Source organism: Sesamum indicum, linkage group LG5 (assembly GCF_000512975.1).
Source record: "Sesamum indicum cultivar Zhongzhi No. 13 linkage group LG5, S_indicum_v1.0, whole genome shotgun sequence".
In the NCBI taxonomy this organism is placed as follows: domain Eukaryota; kingdom Viridiplantae; phylum Streptophyta; class Magnoliopsida; order Lamiales; family Pedaliaceae; genus Sesamum; species Sesamum indicum.
This window is the reverse complement of record NC_026149.1, coordinates 8485616-8497571: the sequence shown is the minus strand read 5'-3', so window position 1 is coordinate 8497571 and position 11956 is coordinate 8485616. Positions and strand designations below refer to the sequence as shown.

Below are 11956 nucleotides of genomic sequence, written 5' to 3'. Positions count from 1 at the left end.
GTTAACCTACCCAGAGTACATACAAAAAGCAATTTTCATACCCTACTCACTCAGGCTTGGGGCATGACATTTAATTTAAAATTTTATAAGCTTTTTATAGTATCTCAAAATAAAATATTTAAAATTTTATAGGCTTTTTAAGAAAAAAATAGTTCGACCCGTCTTTTTTTCATAAGATCTTTTAAATTTTTTAATTTTAATTACATTAAATATACCAAAACACCATCGCAATGGAGTCTGTTATTATTATTACAATATGAAAAATTTATTCCGTTAAAGACTCTAACATCTTATAAATTAAGATATTTTATTTATTCAAACACTTTAAAACTTATTTTTAAGTTAATAATATTCAATATCTTTAAATCCTTTAATGCATCTTATAAGATACACGAAATTTTAAAATGTTTTAAATCAACTTAGTCAAACAAACTCCTCAATTTCTATGAAACTTCTATATAATGATAAATTACAACGAGTTTTCCTGAAATTTATTTTAATTATAAATACTTCTAGAAATAATAATCGTTTAACAAATACCTTCTTGTGACAATCCATTGTATGAGGTATTTACTACCCAATCATTAATTTCATGAAGTATTTATAATTTTTCAAACAATTGGAGAGTATTTATAATTAGAGTTAATTACACTTATACCCCCTCTGCAAATTCATCATTTACACGTGACCGTCTTTAATTAGGGTCCGGATGGAAAATATCAGCGTTTAAAAAAAATTACATAAATTTTTAATTTTACCCCTTATTTGACATTCCCATATAGTAATTTTGTATTTCCCCAAAAAAGAATATGCAATTATGTTAATCTTATTCCAGGTACATATATATATATATATCCTCTTATAAGTACAAAATATACATAAAATTATTAAATGAGGCACTAATTTCAAATTTATATAATTTTCTTTTTTTTTCTAATATTAGCATTTTCGTTCTAAATGCTAATGAAATGAGTCAAATGTAAACGGAGAGGTTTCAGAAGAAGAGTAAAAATAATACGAAATTATAATTTTACATTTTAAAAAAGATCTAAATATAATTAATACTCGTATAATTATGATAAATTTAAAAAAAAACCTTTAATAACCTACCTAAAAGAAAGAACAATAGAGGCAAAAAGCAATCCCCCGGACCCTCTTCTCACCAACCCGCCGAAGCAAGAACGAAATTTCCAAACTCAAAAGAACAACAAAGGAAACACGCACGAAACTTCAACCACACTTCCATCCACAAAACACAAATTCTACATATAAATAATACTACTCTTCTCTACTCCCAATCACCCAAGAATACCATACCCACCGTTGATTCCCTCTTCTACTTAGCCAGATAAATGGCTGGGATGCTCCCCGGAGTCGAAGCAGCAAGAAGAAGGAGATTTCACCACAGCAATCCCATCGACGGCGCCGGCGCCGCCACCTCCACCACCCGTTCTTCTTTCTGTTTGTATGCAACCAATTACTCCCATCAACTCAACATCTATCCTTCCTCTTCCACGGTACCAAGATTTCATTATTTCCATTTTCTTTTTTAATGACATGAGAAATGAGAAAAAAAATTCCATATTAAAAAAAAATAGAAAATCAAACAGTTAGATATAAATAATGTAATAGTTCATCTTTTTTATTTAAAAAAATCAATTTTTTTTCTTTTTTTCTGGTAATATTTGGAAACAGGAAAGGAAGACGGGAGAGGAGGTGGAGTGTGAGGATGAGAAGCTGGATGCGACGGCGAGAGAAGCTAAGTGGAGATTGGATCAGAGGCTGCAGACCCATTTGAGATCAAAGATCAAGAGGTACTGACTTGTATTAATTCAAGAATCTTATGGGAAAATTCTTGCTCACGACGTGTTTGGTCGGATCAAATTAATTATAAAGTAAGAGTGTATTATACTTGTCATATGATTAGACTTAAATTTGGTCGAATCAAATTCGAACTAGAATTTTCTCGATTTTAAGTGCTTATCAGCTTATTTTTATCAGAAAATAAGCTGAATTTTGAATTGGTTAATGACAGTATAAGAGTTATTTTTGATAGGTAGTAATTAGATATTATGTGTAATTTTATTATTTCTTTAGAATTTGATAGGGATAAAAAAAGGAATATCATAGATATAATAATCATAAGTAGTATATATTTAGATAAAAATATTTATAATAATTTACATTAATTAAGATTTTATTTTTTAATTTAATTAGATTATTCGACTTTAATCTTATAAATACACCAATTAAACTGATTATTCAGTATCTCTAAATCGTTGAATAAATATTTTTTTTAAATTATTGGTAAATTACAATGAGTTCTAGTGAAATTTGTCATAATTACAACTACTCTCTCGTTAATATTTTTTTCTCTTGCTCTGTTTCAAATATTTTCTTATCAGAATTATTTTTAAATTATCACTTCTCCTACAACAATAAATTTTAGTAAATAATATTAAATTATTTATAATATTTAACTTTCGTATGAATATACATCGAATATGCCACATACAGTCAGTCCGACGGAAAAGAAAAATGTTCTAATTATGTGAAGGAAAAACTATTGAATTTTCAGGGGCACAAAAGGAAGAGAAACATCAATCTCTGTGGAGGGGAGGCTAAAGGAACAGACGGATGTACCAACAGATGTGTATAAAGAAGTGAAGAAAAGTGGATATCAAATATTTAAAGCAGCTAAATTGTCAAAAATGCCCTTTAGTTTATGAAGATTCATGGTTTCACAAAATTTTGGGGAAGATCAAAACCTGGATTAGATTTAGGTTAATATTCCAATCCACCACATATTCTTGTAAATATTTATCTATTCTTGGATTGTAAAGATTGTTTTACATGTTGATGTTGCTTGAGACTCGCAACCGTTGCGCGAGGTGTTGTCCGCTCTAATTTTATTATGAGCTTCTAAAAAAACATTTTACTAGGAAGATGAGACTGAAAGCAAACAGTGGTTGTTGAAGAATTGAAATTGAATAACTGATATTGTGTATTTTTGACACAAGATAAAACACACCTAATATTTGTTTTTATGTTTTCTACATATTATTGTATTTTTTATTTTCCAACTTTCCATAGATGATATATATAATACAAAATAGACATGATTTGACAATGAACAATGCTTTTTGTCTTCCAAAAATACAATATCAAACATATAATACTTATTTTAAAATAATTTAAATTACCTCAGAACACAAATTCAAACATACCATCAATTTCCAACACCAAAACAAAACACTTAAAACACAAATTCAAACACTGCGGAAGATTTTTAGGAAAAACCCAATTGGTAAGAGAGTGATTGGGTTTGATTATGAAGTGTTAGGTTCTATGATTTGATGTTTATTGATATTGTTATATGTTTTATTTAATTGTTTGGGACATAATTAGGTCATGTTTGGTACATAAAAGTGCATAGTGTGTGACATTTATGATCCATTATTCTTTGTTTGGTTGGAGCATTTGAAATGTCCAAAAATGGATTTTCACATGGGTGTTGAACATGGGATTGTCTAAGAAAATGACAAAGTTACCCATTATTTTCAATTGTGAAATTACGAAGGCCGGGGTAAAAGGGTAATTTTAATTGCTTGCACCCTCCTTGTTGTCTCCCCATCTGCCCTCGTGGCTGCCCAATATTCCCCTCCTCCACCTTCATCAAAGCCATCTAAATATGTATGTATAAATATATAAATATATTCGTATTTATTACTTTAGTAAAATGTGGTTATAAATAAACATAAAGGATAAATAATCTTTTACTCTTAAGAATTTAAAATAATATATACAATTGTAATCATTTTTTAAATTAAATGTATAATCTTTAAAATAAGTTTATTAATATATTAATTAAATAATTAATATTTTAATTATTAAAAGGTGTAATTTTATATAGAGATTCAATTAAAAAAAAATTAATAAAAAATATATGGGTCATATTACTCATCCCCATAAATATTACTTTGACACCCATTCGACCTTTTGGTAATTATAAAAACACCCCCGAAGGGTATTTTTATCTTTAAAATAGGGACATTTTTTTTTATTTTTAACTACATTTTTTGCCAAAAATGACTGCTATGGGTGATTTTTGTAATTTTTCAAAAGGTAAGCGTGACTTGTGTAAAAAGACAGTAAATGAGGGGCGTCAATATAATTCTTTCTTAATTTTATTATTTGATTCAAGTACTAAACTCACAAATTGAACTCAGTAAATGAAAAAGGATCAAGGAAGCCCAAGAGGGCTCACGGAAGGTCTATGGGGACATCGGCATGGCGGCCGCCTAGACATACCCACTCCCACATGGTTGGGTTCCAGCCGGACAACAGAAAGAACCCTTAGGAATATGATAAGCTTATCTCGGAATGATTTTATTGTCTTGGAGGATAAGCCTCCAATGATTGATAACTCAAACTATTTCCTCTATGATAATTAGGAGTCTATCTCTTAGTAACCGCCTTCTCGAGTCTCTATGGGATTGAACCCCCTCAGCCGACAAGAGACAAGCACTGTAAAAAGGAGTGTCTCTCCCTAGTAATTGGTTAAGTGTTTGTAATAATCATTGATACATCAAACGATATTGCTGAAAATACTTCAGTACTGAATTACTGTTTCACATATACTCTTTTCAATTTAATTCTTATTTTCATCATTATTTATGGACTTAAGTATTAAAATGCTAACGTGTTGGTTTTGCGGATCTCATTTTCAAAACTTGTGAAAGCTAGGTACAAAGACCTTAGATTTTATGTACCCATATGAGCAACATTTCCTTGCATCAATATAAAATAGGGATAATTACATTTTCACCCCATTGTCATTTTACATAACTACTCTTATTTTTTGAAAAATTACAGAAATCACCCCTGGCAATGTATATGGGGATGAGTAATATGATCCCGTAGATCCTTTTATTATTTATATTAATTTTTTAATATATTAACTTCTTTTAATAAAATCTCTATATAAAATTACACCTTTTAATAATTAAAATATTAAATTATTCAATTAATATATTAATAAAATTAATTACTAGATTATGAGTTTAAATAAAAAAATTATCACACTTTTATAAATTATTTAAAATTATTAAAATTAAAAGATTATTTATATCCTCTATTTTTATTTATAAATAAATTTTACTAAAATTAATAAATAATAATTCAAAACAATCTATGAAGTTTATATAAATCATATTAGAATTAGTAAAATAAATAATTTATTTATTAAAGATATTTTAAATTATTAAATTATTTTTTTTAAAAATTATTCTCTTTTTTCAATTTCGATTTCTTTATCACAATTCTAAATTCGAATATTATTCTATTCGATAGTCAATCTTAACTATTTTTAGATAGTCAAATTTTCTTTTTTATTTGTGATTTTGCATTCACATGACATTTGAAATTCTTTTTGTCATCCACACGAATTAGCTTATCGACTCCCCGAACAGTACTATAAGAATCAATACTGAACATTCCTTCTGTAATTGTACAGGTTCCCATAGAAATAACATATTTTGGTTCGGGCATTTGTTCATATAATCTCACTAAGGAGGGGGCCATTTTCATTGTTACTGTTCCGGTTGTTAAAATTAGGTCTGCTTGTCTAGGACTCGATCTTGGTACTAGTCCATAACGATCAAAGTCAAATCGTGATCCTATTAGTGAAGCAAATTTAATAAAACAACAACTGGTTCTATAGAGAAGCGGCCATAAACTAGAGAGTGTTGACCAATTTGAAAGATCATTTAATGTAGTTGAAATAATAGAATTTTCGGCTGTTCGATCAAGTAAAGGAAACTCAACGGAATTCATACCTTTTTCAATCTATTTTTCCCTTTCTTTTTTATTGTCTGAATATTCAGGAGCTAAGACCATTCCAATCTACCAATATGCCTACTCTCAACTCCTCCCTATGCCCTCACCTCCATCGCCCCATTGCGGCTTACGGCCTTCCCTCGCTTGTGCCCATCCTTCGCCCTCTTTATTATCGCCAACCATCAAAATATGTATGTACAAAATGTATAAATATATACATTTAAATATGTCTAATTATCATATTTTTCTATATTTATAAATTTAATTAATAAAAGTAAAAAATAAATCTTTTAATTTTAAAAATTTAAAATAATTTATATAAGAGGTGATAATTTTTTATTTTAAATTTATAATCTAGTAACTAATTTTTATTAATATGTTAATTGAATAATGTAACATTTCAAATATTAAGAGATGTAATTTTATATAGAGATTCAATAAAAAAAAATAATAAAATAATTTAAAGTTTTATTAAAAATTGGTACAAATAACAAAAAATATAGGGGGTCATATTATCCATTCCCATAAATATTACTTTGACACTCCTTCTAACTTTTAATAATTACTGAAACACCCCTGAGGGCATTTCTATTATTAAAAAATTAAATTAAAATTTGACTTGGTTAACAGGGATATTTTTTAATTTTAAAGGCTATTAGGGATGGTTTCTGTGATTTTTTAAAGACAAGAGCAATTTATATAAAAGGATAATAGGTGAGGGGATGTAAACCTAATTATCCCTATAAAATAATAAATTTCTCTTAATATATTTATTTGTCAAAAAAAATAAAAGATGCATATACAAGATTTAAATAATTAATTCATTTTGATAATATTAATTATTTCAAAAAAAATATTTTTTTAAATAATTTATACTAATATAAAAAAAAAGTCGTTTCTCACTCACAATTCTTGCGAATTATGACACTGCAATACCAATAATATCCTGAAATATTTGTACCGATACGAGTTATATTCATTTTAAATAATTCTTATTTTTTTAACTTTCATTATATTATCATATTTATTGTTCATTTTCGTTCACATTCATCACTTGCTCGGCTTTCAATTATATTTATTTTTTATTTTTAAAATCTATATCATATCTAAAAAATTATATTTAAAATATATAAAGCTATAGCCTGTGGCAGTGGGTATCAGACACAGTCCAATCCAAAATCTAAATAAACTATTCCAATGTGCAGGCCATGTTCAAAATGTATGTACCTATCAAAAGGGTCTTGGCGATGACATTCCACGCGCTATAACAAATTAATAATTCTCTATAAATAATTATAGAGAATTAGTATTATTTATTATGATCAGATAAAATTAACACAAAAATTAATTTTTGACCATAATTAATTAATATTCACTATGATTTTATCTATTATAAAAATATTTGGCAGTGTTTTTAGCTGCATCAAATATTCTGACACTGCTTGCAAAAATAATGACTTATAGTCGTTATGTAGCTGTGACTAATTAGTATATACCGTGATGTTTTAGTTTTAATTATGATAATTAATCATGATTAAAAGTCAAACTTCTTCTGCTGCTATTTTTTCTATATAAATTTTTTGAAGAAATTCTTTCACTTTCTCATCGTAAAAGAAAGGTAAATAATATTGACGCTTCCTCAAGAGTGTTTGTGTAAAATCTTCCGAATGAATAAAGATGTATTTATAAGTAGGGGTGTGCATTTTGGCGAACCAAATCGAGTTCTCGACTAATCGAAAATTCAGTTCGGCGGTTTTAAAAATAAAAAATCGAACTGTAAAAGGTTCGGTTAAAAACGAACCGGTTCTGTTTTTCGGTTAAAACAACCATAAAAATTAATTTTTTTATAATATATAGATAATATTGGTATTTTTTAATTTTATCCAAAAATAATGTACCAAAATATCATAATTTAAAAATACAATTCAAAATTTCAAATCAAAAGAAAAAAATAGTAATTATGTCATATTTCAAAAAAACCCAATATGATTTATTTATTTATTTTTTATATATCTGTTATTTATTTATTTTGGACATACACTTTTCATCCAAGTATGTCGCCATAAGATTGAAGTCTTTGAATATATTCATTTAGGACAAGTTTTTCTTTTTCTTTTTTCATTTTAGGTAAATGCTATATTTGATCCCTTAATTTTTCATTTAAAATTATTTTAGTCCCTCAAATTTATTTTTCGACCTTAGCTTTTCTCTTAATTTGGTCATTCTGACCATTTTCCGACGAAAATGTGACCAAATTTTGACTATTTGGAGGGTAAAATGATCAATTTAAATTTAATTTTCTCCTTTAAACCTTAAGTTTGTAAAATTATCAAATTAGTTATTTTTAGGCAGAAAACCAATTTTTTTTGTATACTTTTTGTATGCTTGATATAATTATCTTTCATGAATAATGAAAACTTTGAATTCTTGTGAACATAATAATAACAGATTGTTAATCTAAAATTATAATAAGTTCAACAATATGTTATTATTATGTTCATAAGAGCTCAAAATTTTCATTATTCACATAAGACAATTACATCATATTCAGCATATAAAAGTATAATAGAATTGTTTTTCAGCTTAAAAAAAAATAATTTGATAATTTATAAACATAAGGGACGACCATTTTATCCTTCAAAACTTCAAAATTCAATCACATTTTCATCGAAAAATGGTCAGAGATACCAAACTGAGATAAAAACCAGAGTTGAGAGATGCCAAAATTAAAAAATAAACTTAAGGGACTAAAATAATTCTAAATAAAAACTTAAAGAATCAAATATAGTATTTTCCGATCCAATTTTCAACATATTATTATTTAATTATACATTTTAATTTTCAAAAGGAATACTCGGCAATTGTATATTATTCCATTTAATTCTTTCAATTTTTTTCGATTTTATAAACTATACATACTTTCTGTGTTAACAAAAGAGTTTATCTGTATTTGTCAGTTCTTTGTATCTTGAGATTTGAGTAGTATTTTCTTTATAGAAAAATCTACCTTTTGCCTCATAAAGGTATCAAATAATTTGGATGTACTTAAACGTCTCAATCAAATACACTCGAACAAGGTATTGTAACATCATGAGTTTGTACTTGAAAAAAAAAAAACGTCTTGTTGAGAAGAGAGAAATGTAGACATATGTATTTTTTAAATTCTTTATCTTCATCTTATATGAAACGATAATATATGCTCACGGTGGGAAAATTGATTGTCCGTCACATAACTTAACTTTTGTACACTTTTAATCCTATCGCTTACATAATTTTTAAAATAATCCCATAACTTTAAAAAGATTCTTACTTTCAGTTCTCCTAAAAAATTAACAAAAAACGCTACGTGCAAGTCACGTGGCCGTCTCCCTCAACTCTTAGAAGACAACAGCCAACTGACCTGCACACGGTTTTTTCTATTAATTTTCTACAAAAAATTAACAGAAAAACTGATTACGGGAATTTTTATAAGTCATCGGATTATTTTCAAAATTTTCATAATCAATCGAACTAAAGATATACTCAGCATAAGTTACGAAACGAAAAATACAATTTTTTCCCTTTCACCATCATTTGAGAAGGGAAAAAAAAATACTCATCCTCAATACTTATCATGAAGTTTGATTATATACTCTCATTATCAACATAATGAATTAAATCAAAAGTTTTATTTATTTATAAAGTTGCTTAATTATCTGGCACAAACCTTTTGGGCATTAATAATTAAGTGTTTTTGTTTGGTTAATCACATGTCTGACACCTCATCTGCAACTGACAAGTTTTTGGTTTCTTATGCACTATGAACTACTATATTATTTTATTTCTTTGAAATCTTTTATTTATCTTTTTTAATTATTACTTTATTTTAATTTAATTAACTCTCCAATATGATCCAAGACATGATATTCAAACCAAAAAGAAAAAGTGATTGCATGTGATGCAGATGATGTGGAGATCACATTTTTTATTTTTTATAATAATATTTTGATTACAATTATTATGTGTTTTAATCATTATTAACTATAGTAATCAATATACTAATTATAATACCAAATATTTATATTTAAAGAACAACTGCTATTAAAATAGAATGATAAGTACTGTCACGACATTACAGTCACGAGGTGGGGTCTCAACTTCTCGAATTAAGTTAAGTCTCGTCTGTACCAATATAGAGACCACATCTAAAATCTAAAAATTAACATGAATAAATCCGGTCTTATCGATTTGTGCCTTTATTGGCTCCGGACTTGCTTTTAAAATATTTCGGTTGTATCGGTTCAACTCTAACCCATTCGAAATCCGAGTATGTATGAATTCGTTATGGCCATAGAATCAAAATTGTATCATTGGTCCATATATAATAAGTATAATACGTTCATATATACATATAATGGATAATTATAACGTTTTTTTTATAAGATTTGATATAATTATACATAAATTCACCGTGATTCAAGAAATTATACCTGGTATCCTAAATTGTTTAGTTCCAACATATTAATTCATCTATTAGTAAAATTATTTTAGATCCTAAGAACTAAGTTCTCTAAATCTGGACTCAACTCAGCACAGAACTTTGGAAAGTTGCAATTTTGTTTAATGGGTTAATTATACATTTTTCCCCAAAGAAACTTTTAAATTATATTTACACGTTCTTAAAAAATTCAATATTTATACCTGGCCCCTTTTCATTAGGGTACGGACGAAAATATTAAAATAACTAAAAAAATTACATAAATTTTCAACTTTACACTTTATTTAATATTATCATGTAATAATTTCTTACTTGTAAAGAAAAAAATTTATAATAATGTTAACCTCATTCCACGTATATACATTACATTAGCATATTATAAATACAAAAATATATACAAAAATGTTAAATAAAAAATAAAATTAAAAATTTATGTAACTTTTTTGATCGTGCATAAATGTATACTACTTATCCATAGTTATTGCTTCATTAGTTGTAATCCACTTACCAAATTATTAATTACTTAACTAACTTTTTTCCTATTGGGAATTTAATTAAATCCAACAAATTGTCAAATGGCTATTCAGTAGTTCCAACCGCCAAGTAAATTATGTCTACGTATCTTAGGGTTAAATTTAAATTAAATAAATATAATTCTTTTGTAAAATTATAAATACAGTTTTTGAAATTGTATTTCTAATTTACATCCGCGTTCTCTCAAGAACAAAAACTTATACAAATATCCTCAACCCTCAAAAGATATATTTATAATTTTACAAATAGCACAACATATTTGTATACTTTAAACTTAATATTAAAAAGTACTGATATACCGTATCTTTCTTCTTCTTTTTTTTTTTTAAGAATAAATTGCATAAAATCCATCTGTATTTTCAAGCTCTCTAAATTAAAAATGAGCAAAAAATCCCTTGTGTTTTTTTAAAATATTGCACTCTCCCCTTTCGTCAGGCAAGTTTAATGGTGTTAAATTTTTTGATAAATTGCTCGTTATACTCCTTTTATAATAACCATTGATCTTCAATTATTAAAAGTAAAACGGTCTAAATCTTAAATAATTTAAAATATAGTTTTAGTTTAAATATAATATATATACACAAAACATATATTATACATATATATATATATATATATATATAAATAAATGGGTGGCGAACAGCGACGAAGGCATCACCGCCCAGACTGGGCGACATTGCCGTCGTCACCGGACGTGGGGGGATGTCACTCCTAACGCCCAGGTTCCGTCGCTGGAGAAGAACAATTTCCATTGCCCAATCTTCTTCTCCTCGGCAACGAGGCGCTGACGGAGAAGAAAAACTTACAAAAAAAAACTTAATTTTTTGGAAAAAAATAAATAAAAGTATTTAATTTTATAAAATTTAAAAATAATAAAAATATTAAAATTTTAGTTTAAATATATATTAATAATTTTAATATAGTATTTTATATAACTTAAAAAAGTTGATATTATTTTAAGTGTTTTGTTATTTAATTAGTATATTTTATAAATAAATATTCAAATATATTTAAATTAAATATGATGATGCCCCCTACAATTGGATGAAGCCTACCAGTAGTGAAACAAAGCCCACAAACTAGGCCTACCAATCCAGTCGGCTAAAA

General features: G+C 26.9%; 1 protein-coding gene across 1 annotated transcript; it reads left to right on the top strand.

Moving 5' to 3' along the window:
* LOC105162272 lies at positions 1241 to 2945 on the top strand. The gene is made up of 3 exons (XM_011080276.2): positions 1241 to 1517; positions 1696 to 1814; positions 2579 to 2945. The coding sequence occupies exons 1-3, from the start codon at positions 1353 to 1355 to the stop codon at positions 2727 to 2729; spliced, it is 435 nt and encodes a 144-aa protein (XP_011078578.1). The 5' UTR covers positions 1241 to 1352; the 3' UTR covers positions 2730 to 2945.